The sequence below is a fragment of the Acanthisitta chloris genome, unplaced genomic scaffold (assembly GCF_000695815.1).
Source record: "Acanthisitta chloris isolate BGI_N310 unplaced genomic scaffold, ASM69581v1 scaffold942, whole genome shotgun sequence".
NCBI lineage: Eukaryota > Metazoa > Chordata > Aves > Passeriformes > Acanthisittidae > Acanthisitta > Acanthisitta chloris.
This window is the reverse complement of record NW_008661942.1, coordinates 55,606-75,075: the sequence shown is the minus strand read 5'-3', so window position 1 is coordinate 75,075 and position 19,470 is coordinate 55,606. Positions and strand designations below refer to the sequence as shown.

Here is a 19,470-nt window from a genome sequence, read left to right as displayed (position 1 = left end):
TTGCAGGCTGCCTCCCTAGGGCCCAGGTTAAAGATGTGAAGCAAAAGCCTCCCAGCCTGGATTGTCCCTCAGATCCTTCACCATTATTGATCTTTCAGGTAGGCAGTGATGAAGTTGCACTAAGAAGTTCAAGGGCAATCAAGAGACTTCAGGGCCCTGGGATAACAGATTAAGGGGTGAGCAGCACAAGTAGTGTTCTCAATCTGTGCAGTTGTAAGGATTAAGGAGAGAAGAAATGGGAAGAGCCAGAAGATTCTCTTAAACGTACTACATCTGCATGATACTCCTTAAATGCTAAATTGAAGTATATTGAAGACTTGCATCTTTTTTCACCATCTTTCCATTAATTTCAGTGCATAGATCACTTATGGAAGTATGTCCTATGTCTACACAGTCTCCTAATTTTGTTAGTGAAGTGAGTCTGCTATGCCTGTGTAAGACATGATTTCTACAAGTGTTATGTTACAGCTCTGTTTCACCATTTATTTCCTTGAGGTGGTATGAAGGTCTGACAGTAAATAGAGAATAGTATGACAGGATGAAATATAACCTCTAGATCAAGCCCTTTGCCCTATTCTGACATGTCTAGACCTACGCCTTAGGCTGTGTACAGTGTCAAATAATCAAATTGTGTTGTTTAAAATACTCATTGATATATGTTGTTTTATTTTCTGATGCTGTGGGATGACTTCAGGCTAGATTTTGCCCTTGTGTGTGCAGAAGCAGTTTCCACTGACTTTGAAGCAAGGTGACTCTATACAGGAGTGGGATATTGTCCCTCAGCCTTTATGGCAATGCAATTATTTAATCAATTGGAGCTGTGTTTTTGCAATACCTCATAGTGCACCTAATCCATAATAAATGATCAGTCTGGATTTCTGGGTTTAGTAAGTGATTTGGACAAAACATGTTCCTCAGTGTGTTAATAACATTTTGTCATAGGCTCAGTCATGCATAAGTGGGCATGACTTTCTTTATGTTTATACAGTGGCCTTACTCATGGCCCAAATTTGTATTGAGATAAAACAATATGATTATCAAGTGCAAATAAGATATACTTTTAAGTCTGTATTTTCAGAAGTATATGTACATTTGTGTCAATTGACATTACCATTGACAGCCAAAGTTTTTAAGGTTTTGGGTGGGTTTTTCTAGTAGCTATGCTGACTTTGATCATAGTAGTTAATTACTGCTTGCAATGGGCAATGAAAATTGTGACATCTTTCAGATAATACCTGGAGGATTTTGTGTCAAAAATATCCTGAACTGTATGAACAGGAGCAGAGCCAGGTAGCATGGTAAGGAAATCCTGTGAGATTATGCTGAGTTTGTCAGCACTGAAATCAGAACATTATGACAAGGAGCATGATGCTGGAGGAAATTCCTTTGAGCCTCCAATGCAGTCCTTTCTATTCTCACAGGCCACCAGCTGGCAGGTCATCCCCCTTTTCTTCAGTCTAGAGTAAAAAAGACAAGCAAATTAAACAGTTGGTTTGGTTGAACTATCTCTTGATAGTACCATACTTGTATAAAGAGAAAGAATTACTGAGTGAAATGTGAGTGTGAAGTAGATGATCCAAACATTGAAAATCAAGAAAATTCAAGGACTGGATGTTGTTTTTGGGTAGCTCCTGAGTGTGATTTCAGCAACACACTCCTTAAACCTAGCAAAACCTGGAAGGAAGTTAAATGACCCTACCCAGATTGTATTTTCTCAGGCAAAAGAGTAGTTGGTGCATCTCTCTCTTTTCTGAGTAGTTATAGTAACTATTGTGGTGACACTAATAAAAAAGGCAAAGCGACTACGGAAATTCAGGTTTTTAAAAAACAAGTTTTCTGTCCTTCTATGTATTATTTCTTTTTCACAGCAACTCTTTCACTTCAAATCAAGCTGTGAAAAATATTCAGTGTTTTGATTCTGTAGCAGTAGTAGCATCTATGTTCCTTTGTGTACCCATAAACAAAACAAATTAATCAGGTAAAATGTAGTCAGCTTGATTCTGCATAGCTGTGTAGGAGAGAAAAATGCTTTGTGCCATACATTGTTGCTGACTGAGTTTAAGTATATGTCAAAATTTCATTTAAACTTTTTGTTGATTGAAAAGTCATGATCAGTATGATCAGTGTTTTCTAGAGTTGAACAAGTTCATTTTGGCCAGCTATTGCATATTTGTGTAAGAAAATCATTGTGGTACCTAATTACTAATGAATTTTCTGTATGTTAGAAATATAAAGATCATAAAACATTTTCAAGAGAAATATAATGGTACTTTTTTTAAAAAACACCACATTATGGTAGCTTTGAGCTACCAGAAATTAATAGGTTTTAATGACAGACGTACTTCTAATAAATATGCTAGTATATATGCATTTTAAAAACGTGTTACAATCCTTATTCAGGGAAAATTTCCATTTCTGTTAATGAAACTTTTCCTGAAACAGAACATAGAGTAAACAAGATAGTCTCAGAGAGAAAGGAAAAAGTTGCTTTATAACAACTGTTTTGAGTACATCTTGCTGGAATCATTAAAACTGTAGAAAACTTTTCATTTTTTAAATTTAATTGTATAGCTGAAAAGATTGAACCTAGTTTTCTTAAAAACTCTACCTCCAGAGGTTTACTTTCCTCCAATATGGCTGTAAGAAATATCAATCCATTATCCTAAGGCAGTAGGTTTGATCCTGCAGAGCACAGTGGACAAGAAGCATTTATACACTTCACTGTTTGCCTGATTGGTTTGGGTGCACATTACCACAGTCGCATTTCATCCACCAACTCTTCAGCCACTGTTAATGATTTTTTGTCTTTTTTTTTCCTCATATAACAACAGACTGATGGGGAATTATGAATGAATATGTGCTAATTAAGACAATAATGTAGTTTAAAGATACACAAATGTTAATAGGATTTGAAATAAGAGGTAGCTTGAGGCCACTGCTGTAACTAACAGGCCATTTAAAAATTATTAGCGTCAGGCCCAGTGGACCAGTAGTAAAGTACAGCTGCCTTTTTAGTACTGTATCAGAGCTAGCAGCCCCTAGACCCTGAGCATTACTCCAGTGATCACAGCTGTGAACTGTGTTGAACTAATTTTGCTTATTCCTGCAAATGCCAGCATAGAAGCTACTAGCCTTACATAATGCCTAGGGCGATAGATACAATATTTTGTTATTCTTAAAGCAGTCTTTACAGCAAATTAGTTTCAGTACATCAACAAAGACATGTTCTTGCATTATTTATATCAAGCTGTTACATGTTTTATTAAATTTCAGTGGTCTCTTTTGCAGACCAAGATTGATATACAAAAGAATGTGGAGTATATTGCTCACTTTGTTGATCAAACAGGGAAGTGAAGTGAAGGACTCTGCTTTGGTCAGCCTAAAGTCCAAAAATAAAATGGCAAAATATAGGTTTCAGTTGAGAAGGATACTGTTTGAACAGCAACAAAAGTTTGCATAAGGTGACAGCAATTTTAAATCTCTTGTGATAACCTTGATAAAGAAAAATGTTTTGTAATGGCAAAGCCTGTTTGAAAATCTGCCTCCTTCTCCCCCAGACCCCACAGTACACCTGCCTTTGGTCCATTCACAGAGATAACAGGGTGCCAGCCAAACAATCTCAGCTCCTTTCTTATCTGTCTTCTTTTCTAAAACTATCACCAATACATTTCCCAGCTCTGCAGAAATCCCAATTATAGATAGTCCGTTTCAAAATACCTTGTGGATGAAGCCCCATTCCTGCCAAAGATATGAGAGAACAAAATGAGAGGGCTTGTGCTCCTGTTTTAAATTAGAGAAATTGTGAAAATAGTTAAGAAGGTGCCTGAAAACCTGGCATAGAGAAAACAGGATTAGCTGAAAGCTCAGGAAAAAATGAAGATAACTGAAAAACAAATTTCTGTCACTGCTTTTTGTTAAGCAGTTTCCAGCTACAGAAATCATGATTTCTGCTTTCAGAAAGTGTATTTTTTTGTGAAATGAAGAAAACTCATTGCATGTAGAAAGATGTGAAGTGGTGCATAAAACTGAATATTGACAGCTGTTTTAGGCTTTGACCAGCAGTGCCCTCTCACTTAAATGGTGCTGAATACATTTTGCCATCTTTTTGTTATGCTTTACAGATTATTGTTCTCATTTATAACCTTACAACATGACCAAGTCATAGGAAGGGGGATGGAAAGAGGATTTTTGATTGTTGTGCCAAGAGCAGAATATAAATCCAAATATGTGCACCACAATGTGCCTAAGAAGAACGATGGGCATATAGTTTTTGAGAAGCAGTTTGATTTCTTTGGGTTTATGATTTTAAGTCAGTACTGCTATCTTTTGTGTCTTGGGAAATACCATGAAAGACAACAGTGGTTGCAAAAAAGACTAGCATTATTGTAGTCAACAATGTAATAATGCAATTTAGTGACATCAATTAATTTTAATGCAAGTTAGCAATTTTGCTCTTAGAGGAGAATATGAGGTATGCTAAGCAATTTCTGCCGACTGAAAGGTTGTGTTGTGTTTCAGAGTAGCTAGTCGGGTCAAGGGGAGATAGATCATGCCAAGCATTCAAAACCTTTACCTGTGTTCTACAGGCTGCTTTTAGTCTGGAAGCCCTTAAGAGTTTCGTTTTGGATAAAGACACGATACTGTTAGATGTTTCACAAATACAGTTTTGCAAAAGAGGTGTTCATTCATAACAACATACAAGATAATTATTTCATGTGAAACATTGTTTTGTGTGTGGTAACTATGCTTTATGAGACAGGATAAACATCCTTTTTCTCATCAACTGTTAGGCTCTCAGACAATAGCACATTCATTTCCATAAGTATCTCCTGCCCCAGTATTGAAACGTAATAAACTCTCATTATTAAACTAAGCATGGAGAAGTATGTAAGACAAACATTAGCCACAGTTACAAAGTGATGTACTTTATTTGGCTTATCTGCATATTTCTTTTAAGAACATCTAAGCTAGCATCTACCATATTTTATAGTAGAGATTTAGGTGTTTAAAACAGACGTGTGCAGTTTGCATTAGGATAAAAGAATTTGTGATCCACAGAAATAGAAAACACGCATACCTGTTCTTATGATGTATAAACAGATCACAGAATCAAAGAATTGGTCAGGTTGGAGGGTACCACAGTGGGTAATCTGATCCAACCTCCCTGCTCAAGCAGGGCCATCCCAGAGCACATGGCTCAGGATTGCATCCAGATGGTTCTTGAATATCTCCAGTGAGGGAGAATCCACAACGTCTCTGGGCAATCTGTTCCAGTGTGCGGTCACTCACACAGTAAAGAAGTTCTTCCATGTATTCAAGTGGAACTTCCTGTGTGCCAGCTTCTGCCTATTGCCTCTTGTTTAATTGGTTTGCACACTGAGAAGAGCCTGACTCCATCTTTTTGGCACCCCCTCTTCAGATACTTGTCTACATTAATGAGGTCCCCTCTCAGTCATCTCTTTTCAAGACTAACAGGCCCAACTCCCTCCAATCCCTTAATCATCTTTGTTGCCCACCTCTGGGCCCACTCCAGGAGCTCCATGTCCCTCTTGTACTGAGGAGCCCAGAACTGGACACAATACTCCAGATGTGGCCTCACTAGGGCTGAGTAGAGGGACAGGATCACCCCTCTCAACCTACTGTCAATACTCTTCCTAATGCATCCCAGGATTCCATTGACCTTCTTGGCCACAAGGGCACACTGCTGGCTCATGGACAGCTTGTTAGATGGACATGGACAGGTGGTATTAGGCAAGTATTAAACTTCTTACATCTTGTTTTAACTGAACAGAATTATTTAGAAAGCATACTCCCTTCATGGCATTTGACACTGAAACCTGCCTTTCATATCAAGCAGTTAGAGCTTAAAATCATTAAACAGATTCATGGCCAGAATGCATCTTGCATTCAGATCTGATGAGGCTGGTCTTCCATTTAGAAGGTGAATGGTTTTCATTGTAAATAATCTTTGTCAAATGGTTCTTTTATATTTTATTTTTAGAAGTGTGATTCCTTTTCCTCATTATTTTATTTATTGTGTGAGACCTATAGCTATTTTGGATTGCCATTTATACATAAAAGAAGTTACATAAAATATTAGTTTTTCAGAGAAAGAAAAAAACAGCTAAGTGGCAAAAAAGTAGGAAGACAGTGGAACATGCATTTCCAGTCATCCATGCCAAGCATTTGATTTTGAACCCACCCAATTGTACTGTGATTGATTCCCACTGACATAATCATGGGGGCCTAAGAAGAAGGTCTCATAAAATGAATAGAGAAGAAACTGCAAGGCACACAGGAGGAAAATGGGCAGAGGGTCAGGGGATAGGTTAGGGATTCTTAGGTTTTAGACTTTTGGCCCTCCATAGACAGTAATTCCCTGATGTGATTTTGACATGACATGTCCATAGTAAGCAGAATCTACATCTGAAAAAATCCCTTAGCTATGATCACTGCATTATCTGGGGAAAACAGGCAAGTAACAAGATGCTAGAAAAACTTCTGTGCAGTGAGATAGTCAAAACAACAAGGCAACATAAAGGAACAAGTACATGTATGGAAAACACAGTCTGAGTGTTCAGCATGAGATGTCTTAAGTAACAATGACTCCCAGATATATGAAGTCACCCAAGCAGGCTAAGACCCAAATTTCTGGGAAAAGCAGGAGAGAAAATCTCTTGGTATGGTTTTGGTTTTGTGAAGTTAAGAGTAATAATGCCTAGGATTTTTGAGGGAAAGTTGAAGTATGAAGTATAGAATGATGAAGGAAATCTGAGAATCCTTGCTGAACAGGCCAGTGATGGATAATAAGGGTATATCCATTCATCTTAGTGATTCTTTGAAAATATTTTATTCATTACTCCAACTATATGAAGAACTAAAGTGTTAGAATCTTTAGTTTTCAGATTGGAAAACTCAGAAAAGCTAAGTGACATGTTTATTGGAAATTAAAGTGGAAGTTAGAGTGAAACTTTACCAACTCCTTGGCTTTCACTTGTTTGTCTTTCCAGGTGCCCTTAGCCTGTTCATTAGATCAAGGCTAGGAAAACCAGTAAAAACGGTAAAATGACACAAATTATGGGGTAATAATAGCCTGTCAGAAGCACCTAAGTGTTCTGGGAAAGCCATCATTACCAATCGTCACGTGTAAGACAAAAGAACCCAAATAATCATGAAGTACATTTTGGATGTACACAGCAAAGTAAATTTAACATTATTTTTTAAACTTATTTACTCATCAGAACACTTGCACTACCACAGAATAAAACTCATGGAAGTATGGGAAATCTTTTATCCACTATAAATAAAACCAGGGGCCTCAAATGTGGGAAGACTAATAGAACAATTGGCACTTCATATCTCTTGATCCCTGAAATGACAGTTCAGAAGATACACCTTGACTGGGGAATTGCTTCAGGAGAGTCCTGTGCATTTTGTCAGCAGCTACTATTCTGCCAATATACAGTCTCAGGCTGCAAAAGGCTGCAGCAGAATTTTGTTTCTAGATCTTGTGAAGAGTTTTTCTCTCCCTGATCAAGTTGAATAGAATCTCATGATGTGATACCATGTTCCATTTATCTGGCAGTAACACTAGTTTCAAATTCTGCTTCCTACCATCAAAAGGATGGAAATAAAGGAAAGACAGACAATGGATTTTATCAAAAGTGCTTAGCAACTTGTACAGAAATCCTAGTTATGAGCAAAAAAAAATAATTTAAAAAGGGTTTTTTTCAAGTTAGGGTATATGTAATGAGATGATAGTTTTTACTAACCCATGGGAATTCAGGGAAAATAGGTAAGACTATCACCACATATATCCTCTTAACATGAACATTGTTTTCAGAAATTAGGAACCATGTTCTCTGGCTCTTTAAAAGATACATAGATCTAAGAGTGGCCAAGAAAGCAAAGTTTTATTTAATGTTACTTAATCAACATCATATGATCAATGTCTGTTGATCTTGCTGAGGCCAAAAGGATTGCATGGCTTCACTGATTCTAAATATTAAGCAGCAAAGTAGGAGGAATTATATAAGATTATATCCTTGCACAATAGCAGGAATCAAAGTACGTAATGATTTAAGTTACTAGTGAGGGGACTCTTGATGGTGTGAAATCTGTTACTGAGGGAAGAAAGGGGAGTCGCAGTCTCGCCTGTGCCTACATTCAAAAGCGTGGACTGGACAGATATCATTGCCCTTCAGTGGACAACCTGCATTGCCTGGAAGAGTAAGATGAAAGAATAAGAAATTGAGAAACAGACTCAGCATGAAAGAAAAATAGAGTTCTAGTGATGGATCAAATGACATTGCTCCCATAAGGACAGGCTATAATTCTAAATATAAAACTACAAACCAGACAAAAAAAACCCCGTCTTTGTTCAAGTTTGAATGACAACCCACTAAGGACATTCATCTTCACACTGGACCAAGTTAGACACACTTTCATGATTGCCTGCCTTCTTTTTCTTCCTTTACTCACATGTTTCAGTGATCTTGGGAGATATTTCCTAAGTCAGAGGGACCAATTAGATAGCAAGTCCCCTTTTAAAGTCACAGGGAAGTTTAGTGCCAAACTTCCCCAGTAGTTTCAAAAATGTTTTACTTGAGCTTTCTCAAATTACAGCATAGTTCATGTTTTGATTTTCAGTGAAATTGGAACAGAATGTTTGATGTAAAGAAGCAACATTGGTTCACAGTGTGAGTTATAGAATCACAGAATCATTAAGCTTGGAAAAGACTTTTAAGATCATCAAGTCCAGCATTCTCTGGAGAGATGATGGCAACCACTACATTGGGAAAACATGTAATTTCAAGAGAAAATCCAGGCTATGATTTAGGATGCTCTGGAATGTGCTCTTGTTAGAAGATAATGGATCCTTACAATAACACTGGGAAAACCCACACACAAATATAATAGAATCATGTAGTTTGGAAAAGACCTCTAAGATTGTCAGGTCTAGTCATAAACATAACACTGCAAAGTAAACTAAGCTGTGTCCCAAAAGTACAGCTACATCTTTTGTGAACACTTCAAGTCGTGGTGATTCAACCACTTCAATGGGCAGCCTGTTCCAATGCTTGGCCACCCATTCAGTAAAGAAACTTTTCCTGATCTCCAATCTGAAACTCCCTTGGCACAATTTGAGGCCATTTCCTCTCATCCTGCCACTTGTTACCTCAGAGAAGAGGCCAACCCTACCTTGCTACAGTCTCTTTTCAGGTAATTCTAGAGAACTATAAGGTCCCCTCTGAGCCTCCAGGATAAACAACCCCTACTATTTCAGCCACTGTTCATAAGACTCGTGCTCCAGACTCTTCACCACCTCTGTTGCACTTCTCTGGACTCTAGCAGCTTGGTGTTTTTCTTGTAATGAGGAGTCCAGAACTGAAAACACTATTTGAGATGTAAATGACGGTAATGCATCCATGAAAACTATTTAGGACAGGAATGGCTCCAAATCTCATGTCTCAAATGAAATTCAGTTAATTCCTGACAATGACAGTTTTGCTGGCAGGAGTACTGCCAAATTAACATGTATGTCTCCAAAACGAAGAAAAAATTGTTGCTATTTTTTTCCATAAACTACAAATAGTTCTTATTCTGCGTAAGAAAAATCTGTGATTACATAGCTATGTATAAAAAGCTATTTTTATGTAATCAACTGCACACTTCATAAGATACCCTCCCATTTAAAATGGCACTGATGGGTTTTTTTCATTTCTTTTTCTTCTGGAAAGAAAAATGTCTATTTAATTATGTCTGTTTTCTCCTTTTTCAAGATAAAAAGAAAAAAGAAAGCTAATGTTGTAGAGAAGTGGGCCATCAAAGGATTACTTCTTAAAACAAAATTCATACTTCTCTTTGTTCTGTTTCATTAAAATAGGATATGGGGGCAGGCTTTATAACAATCTTACATTTTGGGGGGAAAAACAAGCTGCAGAGGAATTTGTTTTCTTTACAAAGAAATGTTTGGATGAAGTTCAAATTTGAAATGAAAGAAATAACATGTCTCATAAGGAAATGAATCAATCCAAGAACAGCAAAAAAATGTTTAATCAGACAAGCAAAAAATGTTTCATCACACAGGCAATCTAGATAAGTTATAAAACATGATTTCTCTATATATCCGTTTACTGAGGATGAGTTTTCCCTCAGCTGGCAAACTGAAGAGGTGATATGATTTTGCAAGAAGATCTCTAACAACCATGACTATCTGAGTGGAAATGTTCACCTCAATTAAGCAACGGGGAGTTTTACCACTGATTCCATAAACCAGTTCTTTACTGTAATCCAGTCTAATTTCCATGCAATCTGTTATGCTTCCATAAGTTTCATCTTGAAGGAGGGGAAAAAAAATTGAGAGATAGCTGCATACATTTTGTCCTTGAGAAAACCTGCCAGCCTCATAGTAACTTCCTACCAAAACCTTCATGTTTAACTTGAAAAAATTCTATGGTTTTGAAAAGCCTGGCAGTCTTACATGTTACTGATATTTTTATCAGCTTTTAAAAACAGCCAAAATAGAACTTCTGTACCAATGTGGTTTCTCAGTCATATGACTGTGAAAGGTAAATGCTGCATGTGGATTCTCTGTGTGAGAGCTTTCACAGAGAAAGTTTTGGCAGAGTTAGGGATATGCACGTGTATGTGCATTGCCAGACAGCTATAAATATCAGATCCATGGAGTGCACAGGACTAGAGGACAAAGGCACAAAGACTGGATAATTTATTACAGAGAGAGCTGTAAAGTGCTTTTAAAAATGAGAAAAGATTTGTTAGCGTTCAGCAAATGCGAAATTCGTGAGGGGTGTTCTATCAAGGAGATTAGCCAAGGCGCAGTGGAAAGAGAAATTTTGTAAATAAACCCAGTGGAAATTTTTTTTCTTGTTCTATAAAAGTGTTCCGTTGGATTTAAATTATTTGGAATTATATATTAATGAAAGTTAAATGCTTTAGTGGTGCTGAAGTTTTCAGATGGAATGTACTTAAAGATTAAAGCGGTTTCCCTTGTACAAATTTATGAAAGACCAGGCTACTTTATGTACTTCATGAGGAAATGATGGTCTGTATCTGAGAAATATCTGCAGACCCAGGTGACAAGGGATCTGTGCTGGTCATGTAAGAAGGGCCTCAGAGAAGGGCAGTTTCAAATCACGTTGAATCTAGGGATGGACAGGGGAGAAAAAGAGATATGTTTCCTAAAGTGAGATTTTTTAAAACAATTTAAAATGTATCTATCTAAATGTAGGTGCCAGTCCTTTCATAGTTGTGTGGTCTCCTTTTGCAGCCAAAAAGAAATAGGTACCTCTAGTGGTACCTATACTTAATTATCACCAATTTTAAGCACAGACTATCTGAATGTACATTTTTCTGTTTTGGAGACAGAAGAAAAAAATCCCAGAAATTAAACCCCTAACTTTTGGGTGGTAAGAACCAGGTGAGACAGTCTCTCCACTCTCACCATGTGCCCATATACATACAAAGACACCCATGTTCATTGCACAAGGTCTTTTAGAGTTGGCTTAGAGGAAACTTTAATCAGTATATTAACTTTGTGGAGAGAAAATCTTGCTCCATATGAAGCATGCAGAAGAGTTCAGCAGTTGGATCTACAAGTCAGTCTTGCCTGGTCTTTATGATCCTCTCTGTTATTTTGGGCATCTCTCAGGGTAACCTTCTAAAGTTAATGTTCTGTAGCTTAGTGATCTGGTATAAGACATTGCACACAAAATACTATATTCCAACATTTAAAAGAAGAAAATACCATGTATATTAGTTAAGCTAATTCAATTGTGTTTTCCATTCAGTAGGCAAGAAATGCATTATCACTTTCTGCTATTGTTTCAGGAATTGACTTTGAGCAGAAATAGTCTTTTAGAGACAGTTCACAAAAATTGTTCCTGGAAATGTAACAATTAATTAAAAATGCAATAGTTTGTATCTTGTTTTGCAATATGTTCTCACATCTGCAGCTGAACAAACAAAACTGCATTTCTCAAATTACCATTTGATCTAGCACATTAAACCAAGGTTTTCATTGTTCTTAGGACAGTATTTTTAAATGAGCTGACAAGTCACTCAGAAGAGAGTACTAGAAGTAACCCATTGCTGTGGGTAATATGTAAAAGACACTCGTGAATTTTCTGTGCCTCAAATTTGATGGATCTGTCTGTTGAACTCCAGTTAAATACTCTTGCACCCTTTTTAGCACATGCTTAATTTTATGCATGCAGCTAAATACGCTGACCTTTAGGACAAATGCTTGCATGTTTTTAGGATTTCAGAATTTGCTATGGAATTGCAAGATAGGTCCTTTAGGGATAACATTCATACACATTGGAGTAGCACTCAGAAGCCACATCTGAGGCAGCTGGATCATTGTGCCAAACTTTTTACAGATAACTAATAGGAGACTGATCTTCCTGCTTATAGTCTACAATAGAACAGGTAGTTGAAATCTTGAGAACTGAGACATGGGAATGCAAAGTGACTTGCTTCAGAATCTGAATTTAGTTTCAGAGATTCAGTACCCAATATACCAGACTTATTATGCAATATCCTGTTATAGGAGGATAAATGTTTGAGAGGAATAAAAACTTGAGAGCGCAAGGGGTTTTTGGGTTTTTTTTGAAGCTGGAAAGATTATTTTAGACTCTTTTTGTTCACCTCCATCATTAATATTGAATTAAACTGTAGAGTAGTAAACTGATTTTAGTTAAGGTAATGATGTGGTATTGTTTCTGGGTATAATGCTTTAGGTATGTTGTTACCTGAAGTGTGATGTATGCCTCCTAAATGCAAGATAATTATTTTGCTTGAAGAAGGTTTTGATCAAAAGACAAAGGTAGATGATGATTTAGAGGGTGCAGGGTCTATAAATTGAACATTTATAGAGTTTTGTTGGATGTTGTTTCATTAGAAACAATAAAGCTAACTGTATAATTTGTAAGAAACTCCTTGTTTCTCTTTTGCCCTATTTTGGATAACAGTATTAAGAGGTATCCTATCCTATTCCAGACAATTCTATGATAGTGGTAAACCAGTCCTAATAGATGTGCAATGTTTTTCATCTACCTGTTTTATGTAACACTATTTTTTCTTTTATAATCCTATCTGTCATCTTATATCAGTGATTTAATTCATGAAGGCACCTCATTAGGTTGGTCTCAGTGCTGGGAATTTTTGTTAATGCAATAGCATAATTTAGTATTAAATCAGCAGTCTCAAACACAACTGAGGAAGAGCATATGTGTATCAAATCTGTACTGGATTTGGGTTCAAGATACTTGAAAACCACAGGGAGATGACTTTAGATTGCTTGTCTTTTAATTCTAGAGTCCTGACTGGCCTTTTGTCCTCTTCTGGGAGATGGAGGTCAGTGGAGTGATCAGGAGGAGGAGGATCAGAGAGCACAGAGGATAAAGAGACCACTGGGGTGATCTGTGCAAAATGAACAGAAAGATCTTTTGACATTTTAACAGGAAACTCTAATCTCAAAGCTATTTTAGAAATATTACTTAATCTTGTCTCAGGTGTCAGAGCTTTCGCAGACATAAGCTGATAAATCATTTGACCTTGGGAGGCGGGTTCATATTTAGATTAAATGATTCTCCTTTCTGTGCTTCATCTCACGTGTAGAGCTTGCATCTCCATATGGCTAGGTGGTTCTTCTAGGAAAGAGTACTTTAGGTTGAGAAAATTTGCACAGTATTTTTCATGTCAGTGCTGGCATATGCAGGGGCACAGCAGCTGAACAAAATAGAGAGTATATGACTGTGAACCATGAGGACACTGACCACTGATGGCATTGCAGACACACCTCAAATGAAAGCCCTTCATATGCTATTGTGGTGGCAAGGAAGTGTATATAATATATTTTTGAAATTTGTTGCTGTTTGGAGTTTGCCAGATGTATTTGCTTTGTGTGGGCAGGTTTTGGTTGGGATGAGGGAGCCACAGGGGCAGCCTTTGTGAGAAGACACAGGGGGCCACCCCCATGTCAGATAGAGACAGTTTTCAGCTGGCTCAAAAATGGACCCACTGCTGGTCAAAGCTAGGCTTATCAGTGATGCTGTGTTGCCTCTATGATAACATATTTAGTAAAGTGTAAAAAAACACTGCATAGGAACAGTGAGAAAGAGGAGTTGGAATATGTGAGAGAAATAGCCCTACAGGCACTGAGGTTAGTGATGAAGGAGGGGGAGGAGGTTCTTGAAGCACCAGAGCTGAAATTTCCCTGCAGCCTGTGCTGAAGACCATGGTGAAGCAGGGTGTCCCCCTGCAGCCCATGGAGGTCCATGGTGGATGAGATATCCACCTGCAGCCCATGGATGACCTCACATTGGAGCAGGGGGATGTGCCATGAAGGAAGCTGCAGCCTGTGGAAGAGTCCACACTGGACTAGGCTCTTGGCAGGACCTGTGTCCTCTTGGAGAGAGGAGACCATCCTGGAGCAGGTTTTCGGCAGGAACTGTGGCCTGTGAGGGACACAAGCTGAAGCACTATTTTCCTGAATGACTGTACCTCATGGAGAATACCTGCAGTATAGCAGTTCTTGAAGACCTGCAGACCATTGCAAGGATCCATGCTGGAGAAATTCATGAAGGACTGTATCACTTGGGGGGGACCAAACAGTGGATTAGAGGAACAGCGTGAGGAGGAAGGAAAGTCAGAGACAAGTTGTTGTTGACAGATCACAATCCCCACTCCCCATGTGGATCTTGAAATCATAGGGGGAAGGGAGGAGACAGCAATGAAAGATTGTCCTCATATCTGAAAAAATTCCATAACACAAGCTGCTTTGATCCTTTCGGTTTTGGTGCTTCCACAGTTTGTGTGTTTACAGTAGATCAGTGGGTCTGTCAACTTATCTGTAAGAGCCACTTTTGCCAGGGCTTCCTACATAGGAACTGGAAACACTGGGAAAAGCCTTTTAAAATGCTCATTCCAGGGCCTGTGACTTAGAAGACTCAGGGTGTGTGAGTTATGACTGAAGCAGGATCTAACATGTTACTTTGATGTTAGACTGGAACTAGATGATGTCTAAGGTCCCTTCCAACCCTAACCATTCTATGATTCTATGAGTCTGAACTCCACATTCATCTTATCTTTGGTGAGACCAATGGCATTGCAAAGTTTGCAGGAGGAAATCATATGTGTAATATAGAGAGTAAGTTGTCAGCTATGAAGAGATGTCTGGTTTAAAGACAAACTATTATTCAATATATTTCAAAGTATGCTCATGGAAGTATATTTGTCATTGCTTTATATTTATGAGGGAAAAAATCTTGAACAAAATTTTCTTAGAATGCTAATATGTGACTGTTTTACCAAGCATAATTTAGTGCATATATAATAAGTAAAATGCCTTCAGAAGTGTAAGAGAAATGGATAAAGAATTGGGAAATCCAGGTAGTCATGTTAGCCTGGAGGCATTTTCTGAGAACAGTAGTGAGTCAGAATGCAAATCCTCATGGCTTTGCTGATTTTTGTGGTTGCTGCTGATTACTGTAAAATTGACTCAGGAGTGTTGCAGCATCTCTGCATATGTTTAAGCCTCATCTCCATAGTGTCACAGGCATTTTTCCTCTCTGTGGGTTTTGTACTGAGTAAGAAAAAATTTTCATAACCTTCATCTTGGCATTTTTTCTTATCAAGGAGCAAAGAAGGACACTATTCTGTTACTTCCCAGTCTTGATTTGGAGAATAATCGTGCAAGTTTTCTTGGATTTGCTATATTAGGACTTTAATGGTATTCAGATCGCATTTGGATCTAGACTGTAGCAAGTATAGTTTGCTTTGAACATGAAGAATTATTACCCTATTACTCTTAGTTAAAAGTATTTTAGGGCCATATAATGTTATTTAAGGAAATTTCAAATTTGGCTTTTATCTTTCTTTTTTTTCCCCCTCCATCCTGAGGATGAATTTGAGGTTTAACTCCACTAAGTGTACAATTTCACAGCTTGACATTGATTTCTTAGAATTTTCATCATGTGGAATCCTACTGTATGAACCACATATTACAAAAAGTACCCAGTGCCCCTGTAAAAGTGCAAAGTAAAACAATACGACACCTTAGCAGAGGTTTTCTCTAAGCAGAAAACACATTAACTATCACTTACATACATGAGACTTCCTTTCAGCTGTTTCAGCTGGCAAAGTTAACTGAGTGTGTTTGAAAATAGAGGAAGCCTGCCATTTCCTCACAGAAACACTTGTAAAACACTGAGAAATCCGTTTGCAGAGGAAAGTAACATGCAGGATGTGACTCCAGAACTCAATGAATGTTTATACAAGGAAATTATAAGAAACAAGTGTTTAATAAGATTGTTGATAAGAAAGGTTGCATTGAAAAAAGAGGAGGTATAGACATTTACTGTGGAAATGACAGCCGAAGTTAGGGCTTCCTCTGAAAAATTAAACTTTCAAACACTAAAACAACAAAAGGTAATTTACATCTTGAAATTAAAATACAAGAAAGGAAAGTAACTGAAGGTGTTCTATTTTGATGATGTGACAGAAAAGCAGGGCAATCTGGTTGGAGACTTAAAGCTAGTACATACTTCACATTTAATTTCACTCAAGAAGAATGTTGGCCTTAAAAGAGGTGTGACTGATAATGGGAATAGGGAAATCACCTCTTTCTTCCCTGGTTCTTCAAGGTATTAAGGTAGAAAGTATAGGATGAATTCATATCTTTCAAATGCCAAGAGAATGCAATAAAACAGACATTCTCTTAAGAGAAGTTATATATGAAAATAGACACAAACAGGGAACTAAGAAGATGGCAACAAATGCTGGTAGATGAGGAGGTACCAGGCTGGAGAAGCACAGTTACAGGAGGGAGATACTGAGTGGTTAACTTTACAGTAGACACAGATAAAAAGTCAGAGTTCCGTGATGGAATTTGCTAAAGAGCCATATGAATACATCAATATAAGTTCAAAGCAGGCTAAGAATGCAACTGTGGAAGTAAATAATTTTGAGGAGTTCAGTTATAGTTGTGGGATAATAGAAAATTAATATTAGTGACTAATAAAAATATGGTGCTATAACCAGAAACTCATCATTTGCAAATGGCTGAGAAGGAAGAAGGAGCAGAATTTTGATCCCAACATGATCATCAGGCATCAGCAAGGTGCAGATTTGGAAAATGCCATGTGATCTTAGGATATGTCAGCACAAGTATTTTATGGTAGAGATGGGGAAGTATTGTAAAAAGAAGCAGAAAGTGCTCAACTGAAATTCTAAACTTGTCAGTCAGCTGTGTTCAGGCAAGGTGAAATGAAGCTGGGAAAGCACAGAACAACGCTTTCTGTGGTGATAGTGGAATGGCAAACCAGTTGTTTGATGGGTCTATGAGAATGTGTGTTGTGTGGTCCAGCAAAGAAAATACTGAGAGCATTTGTAAGACCTGTGTATCTACATATTGAAGGTGAACTTAGGGGAAGAAAGAAAGCTTTCAAGAATCTTTATTTATATATAATCTGGCTATGAAAATTCTTAGGATAGGGGCCATAACACTGGAGCAGTGCATAAAATCACAAAACTGCCCTCAAGCCACTTACTCCAGTTCTGCCATCAGAGCTTGGTAAATCACCCAAGTCTAAGGAGAAAAATGCAGACTTTGTATTTTTTGCTCTCTATGCGGTAAATGTAATATGAAAGAATTAAAGCTGAACTGATTTGAATTTGCTAAGGGTGTACACTATACTCTGACTGTGATGCACTCACGGGATGATGCCCAGGCCAGAAGAGAGGAGGCATCATCTAGTTAAAAGGGTGTGTATTAAGTTTTCCCATGTTTGGGCTACATGCAACAATGGATTGCAAGAAGAGAGGGTCTGAAACAGCAGAGCATAGGAAATAGATGCTTAGATGAAAATGGATACAATGATCCCCTGACTGCTTCTTTCTCCATTTTCTGTGGTTCTGGGATAGGTAACACTATTAATGATCACACAGTTTCTTAAAAAAAAAAAAAAAGTAATGATTTTCATCAGACCCTTTACAAATTGAGAGGAAGGCAGTATTTTTTCACGAAAATACCCTTATGCCTGCTTTTATGTTCATAGATCCATGAAGACCTTATCCAGTCTGTTGAAATCAATAAGAGTCTTTCTCTATGTCTTAGATGAGTCCAAAAGCAAATCAAACCTCAGAATATGTATTCAGGTCATTCATTTTCCAGTTTTGAGGTTAACACGGAGTAAAAATAAAAGGTTTGGGGCAAAAGTCTGATCACATTGACTTACTACATTTTACTTCAACCGCCCTCTTAAAGTCAAGGAGATTATTCATGAAGTAGGTTTTTACTCAATGTAGTAGAGTTTTAATGTAGCACAAGGGCTCCCTGCTTAAAAGGGAGCAAAGGTTGTACATTGTTACAATTCAAAATGTCCAAATTTCACTTACAAGGTCAGTAACATTTTGGTGATAATTTTCACATTTTAAATTGTGAACACTCTTCAGTTTAAGGTAATGGAAATGCTCAATGCCTGATGAAATGCAAAGCTACAGTTAAAAGAGTATATGTTGACTTTTCAGTGGTATGAAGAAATATATGTTATTTTATATTTTAGAGAAAAAACACTATAGATACCATAATGTTCTATAAAGTCACAAAATATTATTTAGCTATTTATTTGTTTCCAGAATAAAACACATTGATTATTGAATGATGCTGGAATGTATAGGTACATGTTTATGTATTTTGTCAGTACTTAAATGCTGTTTATTTGGGTTTTTTTCTTGCAGTTTGCTCCCAGTATTCTAGAGGAGTTTTTGCCATTTTTGGACTATATGATAAGAGATCAGTACATACCTTGACCTCATTCTGCAGCGCCTTGCACATCTCCCTCATCACGCCAAGTTTCCCCACAGAGGGTGAGAGTCAGTTTGTGCTGCAGCTGCGGCCATCCCTGCGGGGAGCCCTTCTGAGCTTGCTGGATCATTATGAATGGAACCGCTTTGTTTTCCTGTATGACACAGATCGAGGTAAGTTGTGACCCAGCTTTCTTACCTTCATCGTTCAAATGACTTCTGCAAGAGCTGTGCATTTTTATGTCCTATTGAGAGCTTGGGGAGTCAAATTTTAAAGGGCCTTTGAGGTGAAATAACTCTGACTGAGTAGCTGTGTTGCTGAAGGAAGAATTCCTTCGTCTGCAAAAATTGGATATCGGATGCACATAGTATGTAATTGACCAGCCAAAGCCTGTGCTTTAAGTCTAGAATACTCAAGCCTTTTAACTGATGTCAGTGAAACAAAGACACAGTTCAATAAGCAGAATTTTACAGCTCTTTTCACTCTTCAACTCACTTCGTAAGTGACAGCTGTACAAAGAAGTAGAGAGGAACAGCCACTTCTCTGCACCTGCACTGGTGTTAGCTGAGATGCAAGTGAGCCTGTGGGGCTGCCAAGCTTTGGAAGGTCAAGGCAGAGAGAGGCTTTGCCCTCAGGCTGTG

At 37.7% G+C, this 19,470-nt stretch overlaps 1 protein-coding gene across 1 annotated transcript in view; it reads left to right on the top strand.

Annotated features, from left to right (window-relative positions):
- The window catches only part of LOC103798133 (glutamate receptor 4-like), a gene marked incomplete at its 3' end in the record, with an annotated part of 127,575 nt that overhangs the window by 54,623 nt on the left and 53,482 nt on the right, over positions 1-19,470 (top strand). Inside the window, exon 3 of the mRNA XM_009070377.1 lies at positions 18,763-19,002. Coding sequence (XP_009068625.1) covers positions 18,763-19,002 — 240 coding nt within the window. The remainder of the gene's footprint in view (positions 1-18,762; positions 19,003-19,470) is intronic.